The sequence below is a fragment of the Panulirus ornatus genome, chromosome 35, assembly GCF_036320965.1.
Source record: "Panulirus ornatus isolate Po-2019 chromosome 35, ASM3632096v1, whole genome shotgun sequence".
NCBI lineage: Eukaryota > Metazoa > Arthropoda > Malacostraca > Decapoda > Palinuridae > Panulirus > Panulirus ornatus.
In genome coordinates this window covers 2121605-2146794 of record NC_092258.1, presented here as the reverse complement: position 1 = coordinate 2146794, position 25190 = coordinate 2121605, and the positions used below count along the sequence as shown (strand labels likewise).

At 35.2% G+C, this 25190-nt stretch overlaps 3 protein-coding genes across 4 annotated transcripts in view; 2 read left to right on the top strand and 1 right to left on the bottom strand.

The window, feature by feature from the left end:
- LOC139760073 (damage-control phosphatase ARMT1-like) overlaps positions 1 to 6744 on the top strand; it is a 30115-nt gene extending 23371 nt beyond the window's left edge. Inside the window, exon 9 of the mRNA XM_071682869.1 lies at positions 602 to 6744. Coding sequence (XP_071538970.1) covers positions 602 to 832 — 231 coding nt within the window. The 3' untranslated portion in view covers positions 833 to 6744. The remainder of the gene's footprint in view (positions 1 to 601) is intronic.
- LOC139760071 (uncharacterized) lies at positions 5973 to 20160 on the bottom strand. The gene is made up of 6 exons (XM_071682865.1): positions 19970 to 20160; positions 16325 to 16378; positions 15328 to 15633; positions 9511 to 13048; positions 9086 to 9327; positions 5973 to 8596 (listed from the first exon to the last, which is right to left on the bottom strand). The coding sequence occupies exons 2-6, from the start codon at positions 16331 to 16333 to the stop codon at positions 7718 to 7720; spliced, it is 4974 nt and encodes a 1657-aa protein (XP_071538966.1). The 5' UTR covers positions 16334 to 16378; positions 19970 to 20160; the 3' UTR covers positions 5973 to 7717.
- Positions 20161 to 20455: 295 nt separating this feature from the next.
- On the top strand, positions 20456 to 24404 carry THG (tRNA-histidine guanylyltransferase). 2 transcript variants are annotated; one of them, XM_071682867.1, is made up of 2 exons: positions 20456 to 20475; positions 22489 to 24404. In XM_071682867.1, exon 2 carries the CDS (start codon positions 22495 to 22497, stop codon positions 24238 to 24240), a length of 1746 nt encoding a protein of 581 aa, XP_071538968.1. In that variant the 5' UTR covers positions 20456 to 20475; positions 22489 to 22494; the 3' UTR covers positions 24241 to 24404. The 2 variants fall into 2 exon arrangements, with proteins under 2 accessions (XP_071538968.1, XP_071538967.1); XM_071682866.1 differs by lacking the exon at positions 20456 to 20475 and adding an exon at positions 20497 to 20638.
- The last annotated feature ends 786 nt before the right edge of the window (positions 24405 to 25190 follow it).

Sequence of the window (25190 nt, the reverse complement as noted above, 5' to 3'; positions counted from 1 at the left end):
CTTTGTGTTTGAACAACAAATGAAAAAATTTACAAACATTTCTCCCTTTACCTAATGATTTTGTATCTTTATTAAATTTACTGTGGATGTGGAAAATGATTGTATTTTACCATTTTTAGACTGCAGTGATCCATAGGGATAGATACACATTCAAGTTTACCATATACAGGATACCTACCAATGTTTATTCTTATATTCATTATTACTCAGCTCAACATGATGGAGTTAAACCATCATCATTCCAGTTGATGTTCCTTAGGGTATTACATATATGCAGTCTGGAATTTATTGATGATGAGTTTGAGAAGATATAGTCTATTGGATCCAAGTTAAAGTATTCTAGATCTTTTATTGATAAATCTCTTAAGTTGGCAAAGAATCTATCCATCTTCAGTTTATTTCACTGGAGCCATTGCATCATAGATGACACCATAATCTGACGTTCTCAGAAATCATAGTGTTGGGATTCTTTTGGGTAGGAGGCTGTACTTCCCAATATTGTTAACCTAGGTTTGACAGTATCCAAATGATTGAAATACAGAGTGTGAAATTGAAAACATTTAGAAAAATTTTAATTATGTACACTATTATTTATTTTTAGGGTGACTTGAATTACCGTAAGTTAACTGGAGACCTGGACTGGCCAACAACAACCAGTTTTGAAAGGGCTCTTCGAGGCTTCTCTCCAGCCCCAGTATTAGTTCTGCGTACCGCAAAAGGTGGACCAGTTGTTGGATTGGCTCCTGGAGTTGGTGAAAGTATTGCAGCTGTTGCTCGTGACTGGAACATTACGGGAGATTATGGGATGATCCAGCTGTGTTCTTTTTCCTGATCTGTTGACTGATTATTGTTGATATTATTGTTAGCATCATTTTCTTGCTTCTTGTTTTCTTCAATTTAATGTTTTATAATAAGCTTTGTGAGATTAAGGCATTCAGATCTGTAACAATGTGATCAATTTGGATCATTTGGCACTTTGTATACTCTACAAAAGTAGTGGAGAAATTCAATGGTTTTTCCAACAGATTTCATGTTAATAAGCAATTGACATTCATGTGGCTGACACTTTGTTAGTACTGATACTTAACAGGTTGTATTATTACACTTTTTCTCATTCCTTTCACCATTTAAATTTTATTTAGTTGTCATTCATAATTATGTTATTTGACACTCGTCACTATTGGATAGGTTGTATACTTGCCAAAGACTTAATGTAAATATTTTTATAGGCATTTGGAAAAGTTAACTGAATACTGTATTTTAGATTTCATTAATGACAGAGATCTTGCAGACGGTAATTACTAGAGTTTAGAGGGTCATGAAAGGTGACAAAATTTAATGTAATTATTGATAATAGTAGGATACTTTGTTTTTAAGAAGAAACACAAGGTTCAGAATTTAAAGTGGATATAAGAAGAGGCTGGAACATCATAGCAAGGATAGGTCGATGTGCACCATGGGAAGTAATGATAGGAAAATGTGATTTTCTTTTGTTGAAAGGATTATTGAAGGCATGGTACCATTTACTGTAAATGTGATTGATAAGATATGCATCTAGAGAAGATGGTTTGCTGGAGGTCAGAGTAATTTTTGTGAATGAAAACACATATAAAAGAGTGTTCATTCAGAAATGGGGTAAGTATGATCTGTTACTTAACAGATGGTGTGATGTAAAAGGCATAGTTTAGTTATTTTTTGATATCTGATTATATTTCCAAGCCTTGCAAGGTAGCATCAGAAACAAATGAACAAGGACCTTATTTGTGCACACTTTTTCTTGGGCTGTCTTAGATGATTTACCCATTCCATGGCCAAGCTCCATAGACTGCTCCTTGGTTTTCATTAACTACTTTGCATGTTCTCATTCACCTTTTAACTCACTAATGTTCAATTTAGAAGTAAACTACCTCCAGTGAAAAAAAATAACTGAAAACTGATTTTTCCTTACAGGCATTTCAGTGCTTGTTGAGTTGCTCTCTTCTGACTCAGGTAGCTGTGTCTTCTTTCTGCCACACCCACATTGGGATTGCTGGTATTCTGTCCACAAACATACAAGTTATCCTTGTCATACATAACACTTGACTCTCTCAGCTTATTCTTCATAACTCTAGATTTTTCTGCAGAGAGCACTGTGTGCTAGCCCTACCTTTTGGCAAAATGGTAGGAGCAATAGATAGAGATAGTAGGTAGGAACATTTAGACAGGAGCATCACGTAGAAACATTAGGTAGGAGTAATAGGTAAGAACATTAGGTAGGAGTAGTAGGTAAGAACACTAGGCAGGAGCTTTAGGCAGTAGGAGCCTCAGTAAACATTGCATTAGAGTTGCCCTTTTCCAGTGGCCTGTTAAGGGTGAGGCATAAAGGCTAAGAAGCAGCATTGGAGTTCACTAGTTATTGAAACTTTACTGCCATGGCCACCCTTTGAGGGAGTTTCAAATGGGAATAAGCATTGGAAATACATATAGAGAGATAGACATAGAATGTCCATATTATACATTATCTATCTATATCTCTAATGCCCATTTCCTCTGGGACCTCCCTGAAGGGTTTGACCTCAGCAAAAGAATCTCCATAGCTGATGAACACTAGTGGCACTGCTTAGCCTGTAGTGCCTTACCCTTAACAGGCCACTGCAGGGAGAAACTCTATAATGTAGTGTTTTCTTCATGACTACTTCTACCTAATGTTCCAACCTACTACTTCTACCCAATTTTCCCACCTAATGTTCCTGCTTACTATTTCTGTTTAATGTTACTACCTAATGCTCCTGTCTAATGTTCCTATCTACTTTTCTGTCTGTTGCTCCTATCATTTTTCCAAAAGGTAGGGTTAGTGCATAGCTCTTACCAAAGGAAAATCTAGTTGTGAAGAATGAGTTGTGTGAGGTAAGTGTTGCCAAGTGTTATGCGTGGCAAGGAGAGGCTGTATGTTTGTGGACAGAATGCCAGCAGTCCAAGTATGGGTGAGGCAGAAAAAAAAGACAGTTATCTGGGTCAGAGAAGTGCATCTTGACAGCCGTCATTAACCTCCTGATACCTTGCCAGGTAGTACCAGTAATATACCTCCCTGGATGGCTGACTACCAACTACTATGAACCATATTATATGATATACAATATTATACATCTTTTCTTTTCTGTCATAATTGATTGCCATTTTCTATTTTAGTGAGTTAGCGTCAGGAACAGACAAAGAAAGGCTGCGTCTGCTCATGTCTACTCTCTAGCTGTCATGTGTAATGTACCAAAACCACAGCTCCCTATCCACAACTAGACCTCATAGACCTTTCCATGGTTTACTCTGGATGCTTCACATGCCCTTGTTCAGTCCATTGACAGCATATCAACCTCTATGTACCTTCATTGTATACTTATTGTACAATATTGAAGAAAATACCGAAAAGGTAATTGATGTCCTGTACCTCCTTATGACTGGCTAGAGGTATGATGAAATATTATGATGGCAAGGCTAGCAAGCACTTCTGCTTGATTTTTGTGTTGAATATTGTTTTTTTAAGTGCTGCTCCTCTTATCATCACTTGTTTTGCTTGTTTGTTGCTGCTGTTTTTCTTGTCCACTCCTCCTGTTGGCTATCTCAAGCAGATTATCCTTACACTTTTCTCTGACTCATATTTACATGATGAACCTGCCTTAGGTAGAAGTAGTAGGTAGGAATATTAGGCAGGAGCATTAGGCAAGAGTAATAGGTTGGGTAGGAACTTTAAGTGGTAGCCTCTTTAAACGTTGCAAGAGTTGCCCTCTGCCAGTGGCCTGTTAAGGATGGGGCACTACACCTGCTGAAGAAATTTTCATGCTGGTTTGGCTGTCATGGATGAAACAGATGAAAGATTTAAAGAACTGAGGGTAGTTTCTTTTGGTTTTACATAAGTGGAACAGTACAGGTAGGGAAGCACAAGAAGGTAGGCTTAGAAACATAGAAAAACAATGAAGATAAAGAAATATGTATATAGAAGCATGTGAAGAACAGTGATTCTTGAAAAGGAATTGCAGATTATCATGTGCCCTTATTTTTTTTTCTAGATACCCATGGTTCCCTTTCTGTTCTAACAAAATGTGCTTTGGGGTTGTAGATTGGAGATTTATAGTGGAGACCATTGCTGAAATGAAAGAATAAAGGGAGATTGGGAGCTCTTGTAGAAGTAAGTACTTAGGAAGTATGTCATGACTTGGTTTGAGAAAAAGATTGTGTGGGCTCTCTTGTATGATGAGAAACTACTGTAAAGGGTAGATTGAGAAGTAGGGAGGATGGACACCCTGGAGATCATTTGTAGAAAATGAAATATAAGATTGAATGGTATTTTCATCTGTCACTTTTCAGGAAGATTTGTACCAAAAATTGAGCTAGGCTAAATCCTTAGATCTTTGAGAATGGTTATAGGTTTTTTTTATCTAAGTTAGTAAACATTAGCATGTATATGTGAGCTGCCATTAATCAGACAGTTAGCAAAATTATCGAAAAATGCCAGTGAAAATACTCCGCATATATATCTTTAGTACTTTTAATTCAGTAATGTTATGCACTAGGCTTTTATTGCCATTTTTGAGTCAGGGTATATACTGAAAAATTTATGAATTTTTCCTCATTATTGTCTCATTACTTTCAACCTCCTATTATCAAAGTAACATCAAAGATGCATTTTGTTAGTAGTGGCAAAGCTCAAACTGCACATTGCAGTTGTTAAAGTAGGTAGTCCCAGCTGTTCCATATGTAGTGTAGTTGCCAAATGTATTTAAACTTTTTGGTTAAGAAAGCCAACTTTTTAACAAGTCACTGATATTGTTTTTAATAAGGGTATGAATGCTTGAATAATGTATGCACGGTTTCCATATAATTCATCTTTTATACCATGTTGAAGACACTATTTTTCCTTTATCAAAGAATATCATTTAAGTTAATGGTTATTCAGGCAGCATTTCCAGGCTCAAAGGAATAGAAGGGAGTCTATCACAACAAAACAGTTAACGTTGAATTTTCAGTAATGACTTCACAACCCCTGTGATTTTTGGAGAATCATGTTGCTGTAAGTAATAGTCAGTCTGTTGATGCATCTTTGTCTATTATGGAATCACTTCTCTGGGACTGTCCTTTTGCTACTAATAGTTTGTTTATCGAGCCACATTCATTTTAGAATTCAGTATGTTATAATACTTCTGGTACAGCATTTAGAGACCCAGCGACTGTTACAAATTAGTATTCCCTACACTGGAATATTAGCAGAGTGCAAAATGTATCATTATGTATGTGTAATTACATTAGCTTTGCATATTTATATTTGATATGCAGTATTTAATATACCATGATCATTTAATAATCTTAAAAAGGAATTAATGTTGGACATGTGCTTAATGGACAGCTTTGAATTCTCAAGTTATCAGAAGTACCAAATGGATTAAAATCGATTCTGTAGTTGTCTAGAAATTAATATACAGCCTTCCTTCAGGTCAGATTTTCTTGGTTACTCATGCTTATATGTATGTTACATTCATGGGCAAACTTCAGAAAAATTCCTCTCAAGATTTAGCAACGTATGAATATCTTAGAATTATGAAATAATTTTTAGAAAAAACTAGAATGTCAGTAATGCACTTCTGTTAGTGATACCCATTTTCACTTCCGAGCAGACTTATGTAACTAATGAACTTCCCTAATTGAAGCTGAACAAATTAGCATGGCTAATGAGCTACCTCAAAAATATATGTTACCCATTTTCATGTATAAAAACACTGCTTGTTTGCAGTGCTACTTTACATTTCTTGAGTATTGTTCCTGGACCCATCTCATGAAGCTCCCTCATCAAAGCTGCATTTCAAGCTGGAGCAGGGAAATGACGAAATCCCTAAAAGTGAGAAGTTTCTCCATTTTTTTTTGTGCTCACTTTTTTCCATTGATAATGATAATACTTAACCAAAGGTGACTATAATGAAAGTTGCATTATATAGTAAAATAAAATGGTGGAAAAAATAAGTTTATTGCATTAAAGCTGAGAAACTATATTTACATTTCTATAAAGACGTGCGATCTTGCCTGAGAATCAGTTAACACTTCAAATGTAATATCACAGAATATTTGTAATACCTGCATGGAAGACCTACTAAAACATAATATATATTTAAAATATATTCATGCCTGACTGACAGTTGAAAAAACTTTATATTTATACAGTATTAATAAGTAAACTGACTAGCTTTAAACATTCTTCAAAGTATTATTGTGGAAAAGGTAAAGGTATTACCTTTTAATCCTACTGATCCATTTTTGGGTACATCACACTGTAGCATCATTGGGTGGTCTAACACATTTAGAAACCACTGGAGGCCCTCACAATGTTATGTTTCCAGTTTTGTTTAAATGGTAAATTTTCCTTTCCTTTCTACTTTTTAAGTTATCCCTTTTGAGTTCAGAAGTTGGCAACTGCTTAAACATGATACTTAAACCACAATGAGGAATTCTGTGTTTGTTACCATACTCTGAATGCAGTGCCATAAATGCCCTCTATGCACTAAAGGTATGTTCAATGATACATATATATAAGGAATAGGAAAAATATCACATTTTCTTCTTATGTCATAAAGTTCAGTATATTGTTAATCCCATCCTGTACTCATGGTAATCACAACCAGTTTTTATAAAGTGTATTAACTAGCTGACTATTACTTGTTAGATTGGCTTCATTATAATGTGAAGTATGGAATTAAAATGTTGAAATTCAAGAAATTTTCTGCAGATACTTATTATTCCCCTAAAGCAGATTATGAATACTCAGACTAAGATTCAGTGTATGATGAGCTCATTGCTTTGAATACAAATATATCCAATTGTAAAATTCTGTGGTAATAAGTTTTACTTGAATTTTTTTTTAAATGGGAGCTGGGGTGGAAATTCTACAATCCTGTATTACATATTCTGCCTTACTTGGATACATTAGCAGGGTGTATGTTGAGCTCATTGCTTTGAATACAAATATATCCAATTGTAAAATTCTATGGTAATAAGATTTACTTAATTTTTTTTTTAAATGGGAGCTGGGGCTGGAAATTCTACTCTCCTGTATTACATATTCTGCCTTACTTGGATACATTAACAGGGTGTTTGTACAAAAATTCTTTGATTTACTTCATAAATTCATTGAAATGTAAAAATAACATGGCACAGATGTGGTCCCAATCTACAGTCAATTCAGCTAAAGAAATTAATTCTAGAGGAAAAATTCTAAAGGCACTTGAAAACAAGGTAATCTGCACACGGCAAAACTTAAACTGAATTAGAATTATAAGAATGAATCACGTACAAATGAGTTTTCAGAATTTAAAGTGAAAAATCTTACTTTTGAGAATATGAAGCTTCGAGTCAGACCTTAGCATGAATAACACTTTCCTTGACCTATACAGAAGTGTGCATTTATATCATGATAACAAGCTGCAGAGGTTCTTCCCTAGTTCTGGAGCCCCACTGTGCAAAGAACAGTTGCTACAATTAAACAATTATCACAAAAAAGAAAAATCCCACAATTTTGAATTTGGGGCAAGGATTGAGAGAAGAAAGTGTGGGGGAGAGAATGAGAGATTTAACTTAGGAGTCTAATCATTCAGAGGATTGTAAATGTCGTAAATTTAAGAAATCTTAGATAAATTCTTTAGAACATAACCATATTTTCTCATAATTTACTTTTTGTTAATTTGATGTGATAAAGGCCCCCTTAAGTTGAAGATTTTGCCATTTCTACTGTACCTGAGAGTTGACATATTCTTGATTCCTCTTTTCTGTGGATATTAGCAAGGTGTTTTCTCAACTTCTTTGCTGAACTGAGCACAATACTACATTTAGGACATGCATACTCCTTATGTCCTTGATGCGTGAGAGAGTGAGAAGCTAAGCGATAGGCATGAGAAAAACTTCGGTTGCAAATGCCACATTTGTGAGGCTTTGGATCACTGTGGCGACGATAATGAGTTTCTAGTCTTTTTTTTGAGGCAAACCTCACTCCACAGATATCACACTGTGGACGGGAAGCTGAATGTGTTTTCTTATGAGCAGCCAAACCACTTCGCCAAACAAAAGATTCATTACACACTGAACAAACATGTTTCCGGATATTAGAATGAACCTTCATGTGATGACTCAGAAGGCTGCGGAAGTGATATCCTTTATGGCAATGTGGGCATGGAAATCTATGAGATTTATAGTGGTGAGAAGCTTTATGCACTGCCAATGACTTATGCCTTTCAAAAGTTTTCCCACAATCAGAGCAAGTGAATACACCTGTTAGATGAAGTTTTAAGTGCTGCTGCAGAACTAACTTTGTTTTAAATGCTTTGGAACACATGGAACATTCATATGGCCTGACATTTGTGTGCATGCTTTTATGTCGCATTAGGCCAGATTGTGTCCTAAAAGATGTATCACAAATGTTGCATATGTAAGGCATCTCTCCAGTGTGGATACGCAGATGTACTACAAGAACACTGCGATTGGTGAAACTCTTTGAACAATAGGGGCAAGCATGAGGCTGGATGTTATGGTGACTGTTCAGGTGAGATTTGAGACTGCTACAACCTTTCAGCATCTTACCACATACCTGTTAATAAAGGAAGTAAATAAGAATTCAAACACTTAAATAAAGTAGACCATCTGGTCTACTTTAATTATTAATTTTTGAACCCTTATCACATATTAATAAACTTAAAAGAACCAAATGTACTGTTTTAATGCTAAAACCTGCTGTCGCCTGGTAGTTCAAAATGTGGTAACTTGGAGTAACTGCATTATACGAGAGCAAAATTCCAAAATTTCATTTTTTGAAAAAAATTTAAGCACTGATTTAAACCTGAAGAAAAGATGTGCTCTCTCTTAAACCTTCTGTTCAAAAATAAGTACTAGATTAGTCTAGTAAGATAAATTTCATTTTAAGCAAAGATTTCACCCAGGAAGGAAACTTTTATACACAGTGGAAATTAAATCATTAAATATATGTAAACAACATTTAGAGACACACACCAAAGGTGTATATGGTGCATGAAAATGACAAAAGAGGAAAAATACATTTCAGATACAAGAAAGGTTTCACCTGACACAGCATTTCCCTGATTTTCTTCCTTTTTGACTTCGAACCAGTAGTTATATCTCCCTGCTGCTGACTATCACTAATAGCAACAACAGAAACCTCTCTTGCATTTTCTTCCTTTTGTTGCTGTAGCTCACTCTCAGGGTTACTTGTTATTGACGATAACAGAATTTCTTCTGCAATTGGTTCATCCTCCTCAATCCAAAACTTTTCTTTCAGCATCATGTTCCTGCTGGAATGCAAGTCTGCAATATGGAAAATAAAGACTGTTTTACCAGCATACCAAAGTAATTCAAACCTACATGCACTTAATTACACCAACACTTGACTAGACTTTGAGAAATCTATAAATATGAAGGAATTTAATTAATTCATGAATGCATTTATTTGCAACATATCAATATGAATCACAATTATTCAATACTAACTTGGATGACTGAGGAAATCTCTAGCAAGCTCTTTCCTCTTCATATAAACACGGTTCTGTTCCTGCTGGGGAATGAACCACAGTCTCTCAACTCGTTCTATCAGACTGTGAACCTTCAAATTCTCATTGTTGTGGATCCCAACTCCTCTAGCAGAAGTCCGACAAGCAGGCACAGTTAAGTCTGTCCCATCATGATAATGTTTATAATGAACTTGCCCATCGACAGATTTACAGGTTCTGTTATAGGGCCCTTGAAGTCCCTCTTGGTCATCACTGCTACACTGAGCATCTTGAGATGAGAGGTAACTGCCATTTGAGAATGATAAAGACGAACCAGAGGTGTGGCTACTGCTATGGATTTGGCTGGTGCTACAGTTTTGCGTGCTGCAATGTTGTGTGTCTGACTGAATGTCAACTGGAAGAGGTGCAGCAGGTGGAGGAACCATTGGTGGAATGTTTGGAATAAAAATAGGGGAAAACTCCTCCTTATAAGATCCTTTATTCATATCGGGTGTCTCTGCATACTTAGCATGACAAGCTTTAGGGGTAATTTTTGGATTGAAGTTGTATCTTGGAGGTGGAGGTGGTGGACACAAAGCAGTGGATGAAGGATATGCAGGAGGTGATCTGACATTTTTCCTGGGATCCAAGTGTATATTTGAATCTTCTTGTCCTAGTCTTGAGCTATGACATGATAAAGAATAATTTGCTGGCGCTGTTTGATGGTGGGAGACTGACATATTGTGATGAGGATTTGAAAGGTGATGATCAGAAGTTAAATATGAGGCAGTGTTTTGCAAGTGAGCCTCATATGATGGAGGACTTAGAGATCTTTCTAAAGACATGAAAGAGGAACCTACTTCGCCTGTAGAATATGATGGTGCTAATACCATTCCTTTACTAGTACTGTAATAATGAGAATCATGAGTATTATTTGTCTGCTGTGAACTGTAAATACTAAAGTATGAGATACTAGCAGAATTGGCAAAATACTGAGAGGATGATGGAGTTTGTTCGGGGTCTGAGTATGGTGGGATGCTGGGTGACTTTGAGTCATCCTTAATCACACTAGTGGTGGGTGATACTTCAACTGGGATCGGTGTTGTTTTGGGGGAATGAGAGTAAGAATCTGTCTGTGGGTGTTGACAAAATGATGGAATATGTTCACCAGAAAAAGACAGAGCATGGGGAGAGTGTGAAGCATTATCATTTATACAGTCATTTACACAACGCTGAGTTGGTACAGAATATGCAAATGATTGAGGTGACTGACTGTAAGTTGAAGGATGCTTTGACTGGATATGGGAATTTGAATGCCGAGACTGATTATATGAGGTTGGCTGTGGTGAATGACTATAAAATGCTGGTTGAGGAGACTGAGTGTATGAAGGTGAGTGATGGGAATTTATATATGAGGTTGGTTGTGGAGACTGAGTGTACATAAGTGGCTGATGGGGATCTGTGTAGGAAGCTGGCTGGGGAGACTCAGTATATAAGGCTGACTGAGGGGACTGTGTATGTGAAGTTGGATAAGAGGACTGTGTATATGAGGGTGGTTGACGAGACTGTGAATATGAAGCTGGGTGAGGAGACTGTACATAGGAAGCTGGGTGAGGGGACTGTGTATAAGAAGTTGCCTGAGGAGACTGTGCATATGAGGCTGGTTGAGGGGACTGTGCATATGAGGCTGGTTGAGGGGACTGTGCATATGAGGGTGGCTGAAGGGACTGAGTGTACAATGCTGGGCGTGAAGAGTGCATATATGATGATGTATGTGAGGAATGGCAATGCAATGTTGAAAGTGAGGAATGACAATTCAAGGTTGGCTGTGGAGATCGAGTACGAAATGCTGTGTGCAAAGGTGGGATACTCGGGGTTGGCTGAGAGTTCTGGGTAAGGGAAGAAGACCGAGCAGATGTAGCATAAGGTGATGGCTTTGACTGATATGAATATGACATGTGATGAGAAGACTGGCTACTACAGGTGACAGCAAGTGTATCTGAAACTGCTTGTGCAAGGGATGATGACAAAGACTGTTGAGCATGGGCAAAAGTTGATATATTTGAACAAGGTGAAGCATAATATGTGTAACAAACAGATGAAGGTGAATGCATATGGTCTTTGGATGGAGAGGAGGAGTCTTGAAGAGGACTAGATGAAGTACCAACAGGAGAATGAAGAGATGAAGATGAATATGTAGATGAATAACTGGGTGCCTTAATGGATGATTGGGTTGAATACACATCTTGCTCTAAGGAGGAAGAATTCAATTCAGGATGAGATGAAGGTGTGACATTGGAAGAGGGATCTTTAGCAGTGGAACATGATTTTAGGAGTGATGATAATACATTCTGAGCTTTGTCAGAAGTGTGAGAATATGTAGGAGGGGTTGGAGAGGAGTGTGAAGTCACAGTTACCATATCTGAATGAAAACTTTGGGGGATTTCAATTAATTTTGATGTCGTTTCTGAAGAAGAATATGAAGGATAGACTCTTGCTGAGGCACTTGGAAATGGTTGGGACGATGTATGAGATGAAGAGACTTGTGTTTCATCTGTATCATCACCAGAGCATGATAATGCATTAGTCAAAAAATTTTCAGATGAAATTACATTAACAGGTACATCAGTGTGACACTCAGGAGGAGTCAACTGTTTTCTTAGTCTTCGTTCACAGAGCTTTTTAGTAATCTGAGACTTCAAGTCAGTTGTCTTAGGGTACAAAGTCTCTTTTACACTTTTATCGGTTTCCTGACTACCTATCATCTGTAACTGCTGTGAACTTAAGCGTGCATTTGTATGCTGAGGGTATGGTGGAGGTGGGTGGTATGGAACATCTTGCTGGTGAGACAACTGACCACCTGGATGTAAAGAAATACATTTGGAAGGCACTGGCAACTGATCTTGAGAAGATATCAATGACATATGTTCATCAGGCACTGTGGTATAATCATCACTATGCTTATATTTTGCTTTATCATCTATCTGATTTTTCATCATTGTAACGAGGTTCTTAGATACAATGGGAGTGGTCACTTTTGATACATTTTTCTTGCTTCTTTTAAGTTTACTGTCTCCTTGGTCATCCTCTGAAACACTCATGGCTTTACTCATTCCTTTTACATCACATGATTCCCCATGTTCTTGTCCTTGGCCATGAAACAATTTCTTATTGTTTTCCTTTGTATTTACATTTTTCTTTTTGCTCCTACATTTAAACTTCTTTTTATTGCAATGACTTTTGACATTATCAATCACAGGAGAGCTTTTTGATGTTAATATCAGTGATGAAACTATAGATGGCTTTTGTGCTGGTGTTATAGCAGGTAATAGTATTAATGTTTGTGCATCTCCTTGTGGAATTTTTGGTAAAATTGATTTCAAAGCTGATTCAGGATAACCTAACGGCTTTAAATCTAAGTTACACTTAGCATCATGATGCACATTCTGTTGTATCTTTGACTCTTTAGATTTACAGGTCTGGGAATACGATGTTTTCCCCTTGCATGGCTTCACTGGCAACTTCTGATTTTCGTAGTCCTTGAATAAGAAAAATATACATGTATTTTATCAGACAAATTAGATAAGTAAGTTGTAAATAATTCAAATGCAAAGACTGAAAAACTATTAAACAGAAAATTCTTTGAGAATTAATTATAGAAACTCTGACTGCATAAGAAATGAAAAAATTAATTCAAGCAGCAGGTCTTACATGCTTAATGCATCTGTTATGTGTTACTGCTACCAGAGTATAAAATATATCAAAAAGAATTTTCAACAAAGAACAGAACATACCAATATTGAATGCAATGCCTAACTGAGAGGAGCACACACATAAAATATAACGTCTAATATAATTTGATTTCTAACCAAGAACACAGCACACATGAACTGTTGAAGAAGTACTCTATTTTGTTGCAAAATGAAAATAAAATCCCTACTGTGGGTATTGTACTATTTCTCTCACCACATTTTCACTACAGTCCTATTCAATGCACTGCCACAACTGATCAATCACACCACAGTTCTATGCAGTCCAGATTACCTCTATGTTTCTCATTTTATTAATAACACAGCGTATGTGCTATGTTTTTTCTGCTTCAATCTAACTTTCTTCTTCCATCTAAAAATTACCATAATCTGCATTTTCTCACTAAATGTCTATTCAAAATGCTGATACTCAAGCTAATCTCTTTTTCTATCTAAAAATTACCATAATTTGCATTTTCTCACTAAATATCTACTTAAAATGCTGATGCTCAAGCTAATCTCACTTTTGGGAAGTGATAAGTCAGTCACATATGCCTGGCCTTACTATATATATGCTGGAATTCGTATATGTATCAAGATCTTAGCACTTTTCTACAGAATCCTGTCTTTACATCCTTTTACACATGATTTCATTAATATATCTTCCCACCATCAATCTAGTCCTCTACTCCAGTATTTATATGTACACTTAACTCACCAAAGTACATATACAGGAATTTTTCTTTATCATTCTACCCAAAAAGTCGTAAAGAACCTCAGTATTCTAACTTTCTATTTCAACCCCCATTCTTTTCACATTACCATACCTCCCACTGACTTTCTTACTCTTCTTCACCATTTTGTGAATTTCATACTAACTTTTTCAAAATTATGTATTAACATCTTACTTTTTCTTTCAAACTATTCGCCATTTCCCGCGTTAGCGAGGTAGCGTACATCTTACACTATGTTAAATATTCCATGGAAATAAAACTATGTTTTACGGGCATATTTTGGTGTACACCCTATTTTTATCACACCTCACCTCACTTAATGGTTAACAAATCAACCATTATCCTTCTCAAGGCTTCAACAAAGTGATTAACCTTTAAAAGTATTCTCTAATATTCTAGCTTCCAAACAATTCTCTGCGCAAAAGATGCTTGTAGCATGAGAAAGGTGGGAGGTTGGCAGATTAGAAAGGGTAGTGAGTGGTGGGATGTAGAAGTAAGATTGTTAGTGAAAGAGAAGAGAGAGGCATTTGGGCAACTTTTGAAGGGAAATAGTGCAAATGGCATCAAGTGATAGAAGAGTTAAAAGAAAGCATGAACTTAAATGTGGCACAGAAATAGGTTACATTTGATTTAACGGATTTTTGGCATTAATGTACACCCCTTCCCCCACATTAGTCCCTTAAAACAAGGGTTTACTGTATTTTCTTATTTATAATACTCTGTTGCCGTCTCCTGTGCCAGCGAGGTAGCACACAGAAACAGACGAAAGAATGGCCTAACCCACCCACATGCACGTGTATACATAAATGCCCACACACGCACATATACTACTGTATATGAATATATAAAAAAATTCAAACTAAAATATGAGATCCTTGGCTTATTCCAGCTTTAAGCCTTACAACTGTTACTGAATTCAGTGCTGGTTTTTCATTTACTACAATCTCAACACAATCACATTACATTTCTCTACATCCAAATTAATATTCCAAGCATCCACACTTACAAACTTTCCTTTGATTTACAATTCTTGGGTTTATTCATCTAAGACAAATTTATTAACATTGCAAAAGATTACTCCTCTACCAATATCACAGCATAAAATAAACAGTGAATAATTACTGTGACAATGCAAATGCAAAATCATGCCTGGCACCATCAGATGCCTCAGATCAGTGGTTCACTTTTAGTTTGTTTAAACAGAAGTTACATTTTATTAACAAAACTTTTACATTACTTCTAATGTCTTTCTACTACTACATTTGACCAAATGTATTTCTAAAACAAATATATCTATGTGAGAACATATACAAAGCACAGCTATCAGGAACTTACTAATCTTGGCATGCTTTTCTTTGGTACCAGTAAAGCGGGACATTGAGTACGAAGATTATTAGATGATCTCAGTTTTGAATTTGTCAGAGGAAATATGACAGGGGTGGGTTGTGGTACACTGTGAGTGGAAAGCGTAACTGTTGGGGTAGATGGCACAGTGACTGATGTGGCTGGAGAAATTCCCTGAACTCCAAAAGTAAAGGATGGAGCCAGTGGTGAGGCAAGAATAATGGTTGTCCCTGGAGAGGCCAACACACTGCGAATTTTTGGAATACCTAATCCTGCCACTGAAGTCTTAGGGAGAATCTGAAATAATAGCAATGGCAATTATTAACAGTGGTAAATGTGCTTGCTGATTTTTGAACAATGGACACAATCTAAAATATTGTAGAAATACAGTTTCCGCAAAAAGCCTTGTCCGCCTCCATATATTTTCAAAGGTTATACAAGGTTAAAGTTTATTGTGGGTACAAGGTTGAAACCATCATACATCTTGTTGCTGAGCCTAGTGTCGCCAGTGGTGTGAACACCAGCAACTTGCCTCAATGTGCCTCAAGCTATTGTGAATGGAACGACCTTCTTTCTTTATTCTTCCAGAATACCACTTCATTTTGGGAATTTTACTTCTGGGAACTGAATTTCTTCCACTTGTGCTTCAAGATAGTTGGCTTTTACCAAATTACTTTAACATATTCATATTACATTTCCTTTTCTTATATACTTTTTCATTTCCTTCATCACGGATGTAATTCTGTTCTTGCTTCTGCAATTTATGATACTTCTTCCAAATATAGTAATATTCCTTAGCTCCCAATGCTTCCAACACACTTAATCCTATAACTACACATTCAATCTAATTTGCATTATCTGTTTCCAGAAGTCACTTCATCAACTACAAAAGGTCTTTTGTTATATGCTATTTGTGGTATAACAATTAAAGAAAGAAGACCAAACTTAAGAAATGGCATAAGAATTCCAGTGTGAATATTTGTCTTACCGGTTTCATTTTCTTGTAATCGATGTGTCACTCAGAGATATGTGGTCAGGTTTGCTGAAAAAAGAGAATAAATAGTGATACATTCTGTACATACATATATTCTCAGATAAGCATACAAAAGCAACCTGGCTATGCTATTCAAAACTACCTAAAACAATGTTTTGCTAACTCCATATTCCTAATATTATCATTCTTTAATATCTTCATATTACTAGATTAATCATAAATAAAGAAAAATCTTGGTAAGTTAAACACATTATGTTTAAAAACCTTATGACATTTATGCTGCTCCTTTAATCTAATACACTGAGCCATCAAAAGTAATAAATGTAAGAATACAAATACATAAAAACCTTCTAATCATTACCAAATGCAGCAAAACTATGGCTAATATTCAATTCCTATTATAGAAAAATAATTCATAAATAATGAAGTTAACAGTATCCATCCACAAACTATGGGGCACTGTTTTGTCAATGAATGACGATAACTTCTATGGATAATGATTCTAACGCACACGAAACATGAACACAGAATGTGTCTGAGGGATAATACAAAAACTTGGACTTACATCCAAGAGAGAGATCTTACTCATTTCTAAGAATCAACTGTACACCCATACCCTCCTAAATATGATAATATAATTTTCCATTGTTTCCCATACCCTCCTAAATATGATAATATAATTTTCCATTGTTTAAACTTATTTCCTGAACAGAGGCTGGATTTGGTTTTACCTAGTTTCAATGTAGATCTCATATTTCCTTGCTTCCAATATGCAGGCAACCAAAAAGTATCATTGCACTTATTATAATTCATATTCACACAGGCTGAAGAGTTTTAATGTATGTATTCTCCAGAATCTCATAATACAACAGTATACCTAATTTTTTGGCAATGGCAATACCAAGACAAATAAGCTAGTGCACAAAGTCAAAGAGGTGAAGGAACTTCCCTTATTGGAGTTATCTGATACTTCTATAATCATACCATCAGCTATCTACTACATGGTTATATTAAAAAATGAATATTCAGAAAATCTGATAGGTTTAAATCTTTACTTATGAAAACACAAAAGATTGTATGTATAATTCTGTCTCATCAGTATATCTAATTCTTACTGATACTGATGTTACAAAGATAGCTAGATCATTCTCATAATATGGTTGTATTATAATTATAACTGATGAAAGCAATACATATAGGGAATGAAAGCAATACATATAAGAATGGATTTTCTTCTTCCTTCCCCTACATGTTTAGTAAAAATGGTGCCTTTTAGGCCCATTCAGGTGGCTGAATAACACTAAGTTGTGGACACTCAAACAGCTTTTAAGCCCTGCAAAACTTAGATTCAGGAATAAATCATGGGAAAGACTGGTCTATGTTCCTACTTTACCTTTCTTTTTTATACATATTTGCCATATCCTGCATTAGCAAGGTAGCATTAAGAATAGAGGACTAGGCCTTAGAAGGAATATCCTCACTTGGCACCTTCTCTGTTCCTTTTTTGGAAAAGTAAAAAACTAGACGGGAGAATTTTCAACCCCCCCTTGCTCCCTCCCCTTTTTGCTGCCTTCTGCAACACGCCGTGCATATTAATATATGTATGATAGCAGCTGATATTTTGTAGCTTAATATAAGGTGTGAATAACAGACAATATAATTCTTGTGATAAGAGACTGTTAAACATCTGTGACCTATAATTTCCTCTGCCAACACATCTCCGTTATGTTGATATAAAATCAAAAGATAATCACTGATAAAATTAACAAGAAAAATTTCCTTAACATTATTTGCTACAGATTAAACAAGACAAATCATTATGAATAAGCCACCAGAAAAAGGAAATAAAGAAGGCTTCCAAGCCCTTATGGCCAGGTTACATGTGTATATAAAAGCTGGAGTTGTTTAGTAAAAAAAAAAATTCATGGAATGCCAATGTTGCTGAGAAATTTCATTTGCTTGCAACTTTTGCTACATCTATCTAACTTTTATACTTGCTTAGATATTGCCCTTAACAGTTTTCCGACAATTACTTGTTTATGGTTAATATTTTCATCTCTTATCCACTAACGTTTTAAAGGTTACTTTCTTATTGATATGCAATTTGTACGTCTTTTCCAGAGCATTATTTCAAAATGGGGAGAATTTCATATAGTTTAGGAAAGACTTGGAGGAAATGAAGAAACTTCAATAAACAAAACATGTTTCATTAACACTAGCATCACTCTTAAGTGTTTGTGACACGGACACCAAAAGCTCCAATGTCAAGTCCTGTACACCTTGGCTCCATAGATCTTTGCACTGTCCAACAGGGTTGCAGACAACAAGCTTATTCAGATTTTGCATCATCAACCCTAAGATATTATGAATGGGACTGAGATCTGGGAATTTCAGAAGAATATGGCAGTGGTGCTATTTCTGAATAATACCGAAATGAGCTTTTCATCACACTAAATGTATGGATGGGGCTGTTGTCCTGGACCAGGCAAAAAGGGATTGGGCCTCTAATAAAAGTTTTCCTTTTCCAAACATCCCTGCACTTTTATTCAATTTAATTTTCACGTCTGATTGGTAATTAAGACACACGTTCTTGATTCGAAAAATGGTCAAACAATTAACAAAAACTTAAACCACAGCTAACGCATACGAAAGGTTTTGTGAAATAGGAGAACAGTGGCAAAGTAGTCTGGTATCAGAGTTCCATTTTCCTGATGGATATGGATGTTAACAGCCTCATAAAATGCTCAGTGATATACACAAACACATTTGATTTACTTCAAAAGAAAACAGGTTACATCAATAGATAAAAGGAAGAAAACATAACAATAATTTAGAAAAACACTTGTAAACTATCAAAGACAAATAAAATATTACATTCATGTAAGAAAATAACTTAAGAAGCATTTGTTACATACATATATAAACAGCACTGTTCTCACACTGTCCATATGTTGTGGCTTCGGTGCAAACGACAAAAAAGGCGATCAAGTAAGATGAAAAAACAAACTATGTATTGTACGAACACTCATATGACAAAACAGTAGTTTTGTATAAGAACATATCTAAACTTTGATTTTGCACATAAACCTTTCTTAAACATTTTATTCCAAAGTATCCTTCTCCATCTTTACCCTCCTTATAGCTGCTAAATGAATTATGAAAGATAGGTTACTAATCTTCTACAGGTATTTCTCTAATAACATACATGTAAAGCATCATTTCCAAAAGCTAGTTCTGATGCACATGCAAAAAAAACTTTTATCCAGAACAAGGTGGCCAAATACTATGACACTCATAAACGACAACTAAATGGCAAAACAACCGATATGATTTGATGAATTTTGATAAGAGCAAATATCTATCTGCAGTCAGTAATCCAGTAATATTACACTAGAAAATCAAACATTATCAATATAATATCTTACCAACTGATAATGACTGTCGGCAAAACAACCAATAATACTAAACTTGTATAAATGAGTTTGCTGCACTAAACCACAACTATACCTATCAATTTTCAAAACCCGTTCACCTGCTTCACAATAGTTAGAAATATCAGATGTTTCTCGGATACATTGTTACTGCATAATACCTAGTAAATGAAGAATTAGTTATCAAACTTCATCTGTCATTACTTACTGAAAACAACATGCTCTAAGGCTGTGAAGTCTTATTTCTTGATTCCTCTCTATTTTTCGCACTTTACATAGACTGGCTGGCCAATGTTTTCAGAGTGATGTAAACAAAGTGCGTTTGATATTAAACATCCTTATAAATACCCTCATATCCTGTATATATCTATGTATATAGCTTTAACAGCCATTAAAACAAATGATGAATTATGAAAGTAGCACTTAACTAGAAATTTATATTAGATTTATTTTGTTTTATATGAAACTCCAATGCTACGCGTAATTTTTATATGATATGTATTGAAATTTTGCTATTATTTTGGGACTTATGATGGATAAATGAATAACATTTGGGCATATATAAGAAGTATTTATAAAGTATAGTAAATTTTACTAAATATCCTAATATTTCACTTAAAACCTAAGAAAATGATATTTAAGAAAGGTGAGAAAACACTTTGCATGACCTCTGAAGGAAGAGGTCATTGCTAGACGCAACATATTGAAACCTCAGTAAGAAAATTCAAGGGATTTTTACCATTTTATATTTCATTATATACAATGAATGCACTCATATTTGGGAGTTCATCACAAAATTGAAATATATACCATTAACTAAAGCGACGTAAATAAGAGACTCCAGTTGGTTTACATACACAATTTTGAGTATTACAACGTACGTATTTTTCGTATGGAATTGAATTTCGTTAATTTGAACATATTTATGTTTCATTCCTTTATCCAATTTTTTCTTGATTTTAACAAGTGCACGAATTACACGTAGAAGGCAACTAAAAGGGAAGGGAGGGGGGGGGGGGCTGGAAATCCTCCCCTCTCGTTTTTTTTTATTTATTTATTTATTTATATCCATAAGAAGGAATAAAGAAGGGGCCAGGTGAGGATATTCCCTCAAAGGCCCAGTCCTTAACGCTACCTCGCTAACGCGGGAAATGGCGATTAGTGTAACAAAAAAAGAAAAAAAAAAGAAAATATATATATATATATATATATATATATATATATATATATATATATATATATATATATATATATATATAATGTAAGTGTGTGTATGTGGTAACTGAATAACTCAATTTCATCTATGATATGTTTCTTTGGGAGAAAACATAACTTCAGAGTTAACTTGGGCTGGCTGAGGTGATATCTTTGAAAAAATGTTATTTGTATTGGAAGCCGTCAACAGCTGTATTATAAGAACAAGTTAAGCTAGAGAGTTCTAGCGCAGTAGCACAACCTAACCCTAGCTGTAATTTAGAAGCATAGCTTGAGCCTTGTGTTTGCACATACCTAGAGCATAGCATTGCCTTAGTCCAGCTTCATAGCTTGAGCAGTGCTTTAGCTCAGTAACATAGCATCCCTAATTGTAGCTGGAATTAATTTTTTGGGAAGAACTGTTTGTTTTCTGTACATACACCTTATTTTTATTAATTTCTAGTGTATTATATATCTTCATATAATACATTTCCTTTGCCTTTTTTTAATTCAAGGACTAACCCTTATTAGTAATCAGTCTTTGACCAGAGCTTTTGGCACAAAAAAGCTTTTTATTTCTATAGCATAATAACCTTATTAGATTAGCAGCTTTTCACAGTGGCCAAAGTAATCTTGAAAAGTATAGTAACCTAATTAGATTAACATTTATCATGACCAAATTGTTTAGCTTTGGGTTATCATTATCAACATCTGCATAATGTTACAAATGTTCTTTGTTATTTACCATACTTTCCACATGCCATCTCTTTGTTTTGACTTTTCCTCTAGATGGATTGTCTCGGAAATTATTTACTTTCCTGGAGAGACGTTTTTTGTGATTGTGCTGACTTACTAGAAGAAAAGTTGTTCACTCATAGCAGAGCTCTTACCTCTAACTTTGTTCTGTTTATAATGTGTTGGGACAGTAACTCAACCCGTAAGGAAGATGAAGTAAGCTGCTACCTCTTTAAGGCAGTAAATGTTTCGACTTGAGAATCAAGATAATCTACCTCATTTTTGATGAAATCTTAGTGGCTGGTTGTTCAGAAGACTACTTAGTTGAATGGGTATTCATGTTATGTATCCCATACCTTAGAAACTGATTTTATCTATTCGCCAATTCAATCAATACATGATTTACCTTAATGACTTCAACTACACAGGCTTTTTTGATTAAGGATGAAATTACCATGCTTATTTACTTAAAAGAAATTTCAGTTTGCCTCAAGAACTAGCAGGCCAGCATACCAAATTTTTCTTCCTTTTAGTACAGACACCATACAGCTGAATTGTATTAATGTGAGGAGGTGTACACTGATTTTAATATTGGAAATGTGTGATTTTTTTTAATCTGACCGAAGTATGAATGGCATATTATATACAATTACTGGTTTTGGATTACTTTAGAACTTTATAGTGAGTGCATAATTATATTTGGAATGATAGATATCAGTACTTATATACATACTGTGAGAATGAAAACAAAATAGTGGGGTAGATATAGTGCATTTATACTTAATATATGTTTTTCAGGTACAGATGGTCTACAGAGTAAGAAGATTGTTACATAAAGGACTACCTGCATTGAACTCATTTAGAATATTTCAAAGCTTTGTGCCTAAGATGGCTAGGAGTAAGTTTGAATATGTGAAGTTCTTTGAAACAGAGGAGAAACTTGATCCCGTTCACTGGATTGTTATTTCCCTGAATTGTCAGAACCATGAAAAACTATCTCAAGCGCATGTCTTTGAAGAACCTAATGATCTTCGATTCCTCCAGCTCATGGAAGCTTCAGCAAAATCAATAATGGAGGATTTCAAGGAGCTGGTGATGGGGTATGGTTTTGCAGGAGAGTTTAACTTTGTTTTTCCCAAGAATACAACATTGTACAGAAGAAGAGGTCCCAAACTTCTTACCAATTTGTGCAGTCTGATGGCATCATCATTTGTGCATAAGTGGCCATCTCATTTCAGAACTGTGGCTCTTTGTTGCCCACCAGTGATTGAAGGTGCAATACATTTATTCCCAAATGATCAAGTATTACGAGACTTTATGACGCAACGTCAACGTGCATGTCATTATCGTAATCTCTATAATACTGTGTACTGGGCATTAATACTAAAAGGAGGACTCTTGTCAGAACATGCTACAGATATCTTAAAGGGAACTAGTGAAAGTGAACAAAATGAAATCCTCTTCTCAAAATGCAACATGAACTACAACAAAGAGAATGATATATTTAAAAAGGGCTCTGTTCTTTTGCGTACCACAGTACAAACTGAAGTAACTACCCCAGGTGGTTCAGTAACTTGGCGAAACCAAAGTTGCATAGTTAGTTTGTACACAGATTTTACCAAGAACAGTTTCTGGGAGAAAACATTTGTCCTTGAGCAGCCTACAAAAGTGAATGCAAAGACAGATTACTTAAAAGACTTCGAAAAGAAAAGCAGATTACTATTACATGCTTGGGTAGTTGTAAGAATTGATGGAAAGTGTTTTCACAGATTTTCAGAAAAGCATAATTTTGCAAAGCCTAATGATGACAGATCAATTCAGTTAATGAATGAAGCAGCTCATAAAGTGATGCAAGAGTTTCCAGATATTGTCTTGTCATATGGTCAAAGTGATGAGTACTCCTTTGTTTTTGATAGATACTCAAAGATAATGGACCGAGAAGGCAACAAGATAATGACCAATATTGTAAGTTTGTTTGCTGCTATGTATGTATACAAGTGGCATAGTGTTTTTGGGAATGTTGCTTTACAGTACAGTCCTGCATTTGATGCCCGTGTGGTTTTGTATCCAAACAATGCATGTTTACGGGATTATTTGAGTTGGCGTCAAGCAGACTGCCATATTAATAATATGTACAATACCTGCTTTTGGAGGTTAATACAAAGTGGTAATTATTCCCCTAAAAAAGCAGAAGAGAGACTACAAGGAACATATTCTAAGGATAAAAAGTCCATTCTTTTGAATGAATTTGAGCTAGATTATGATCTGGAGGATGCTCTTTATCGGAAAGGAACTGTCATGTACAGAGATGTGGGTATTACATCAACACAGCTGACCTCTGATGAGGCAAGTCAACCTAATACAAATGTTCAAGGTAGCATATCTTTTAAAGCTGCTAATGCTGTGATAGGGAAAGGAAACCCTGTTATGTATTCAGGCACCATTGTTACAGAGCACATAGATGTGATTGGAGATCAGTTCTGGACACAGAGGCCATGGATTTTAGGTGTAGAGAGGTGTGCTACATTAAGTTATACTGATTTAGAATAATCTAGATATAAAAAAGGCATACATGACTAACTCTGAAACTAAAAGTAGTATGTATGTATGAAGTGTTAATTGTCTAAGGATTTTTTTCTACAAGGAATTATTTTTTTTTAGTAACAGTAATTGTATAACCAGCAAGTTTAAATAAAACTTCTAATATTAAATAACTTTATTACGACAATTTCGACAATCATATTATTCTCTTAATTTGAAAGCACAGAAATTTTATTGTAGCATAAACTTTATCTATTAACTATATGTTGTATTTGAGAGGGACTTAGAAGCTACTTGCATTAAAGGTAATTAGCAACATGATATAGAGTAACTGGTGAACTTGATGTGCATCTGAAGTGATGCACATTTGTTTCTGAGAATGGTGTAATATTTCTGTGGTATTCAGGATGAGAGAAATTTATTTAAACTTGTTTTTCCTCAGAAATAGTTTACTTTAAGCGTTGCTGTTATTCTGATATGTGCTTTTGCATAAGTTTGGAATTATGATATTGAAAAATGAGAAAAGTTGGGGGCACTAGTGAGAAATTGGAGACTGTTTAATGAAGGGCTCATAAGGTATATTAGGAAAAAAGTGTAGTAAAGTGTAGTTTTCAGAGATGTTAAGAGGCCAAACTATTTGGAAGTTTTCCCTGTGTTACTACACATAAAGCAGTTAAAGTATCCAAGAAGTCTGAATATTGTACAGTGTCACAAGAGAGTTAAGAACCATATTATGTACCCATTGTGACATGACTCGTGTCTATTTTCAAGTAAAATCTTTTCTTAGACACAAATTATCATTGAATTTGAGAGTAAATATGATTAAAAGTACTGTAAATCTATCAACTTTAGCTGGGGAGAAAGACTGTCATGTAGAATGTGAGTTTGAATGGAGAGGTTCCAGAGCAAGTGAAGTGTTTTAAATGTGGGAGTGGGCATGGCAGTATGCAGAAGGGACT

Bases quoted from the DNA above. Each gene is read 5' to 3' on its own strand.
- LOC139760071 (XM_071682865.1), bottom strand. The intron at 13,049-15,327 runs GTAAGTTCCTGA...TTCTTATTCAAG, and splicing joins AGAAAAGCATGCCAAGATTA to GACTACGAAAATCAGAAGTT. The intron at 8,597-9,085 runs GTGAAACCTTTC...CTTTATTAACAG, and splicing joins TCAGGGAAATGCTGTGTCAG to GTATGTGGTAAGATGCTGAA.
- THG (XM_071682867.1), top strand. From the start codon at position 22,495: ATGGTCTACAGAGTAAGAAGATTGTTACATAAAGGACTACCTGCATTG.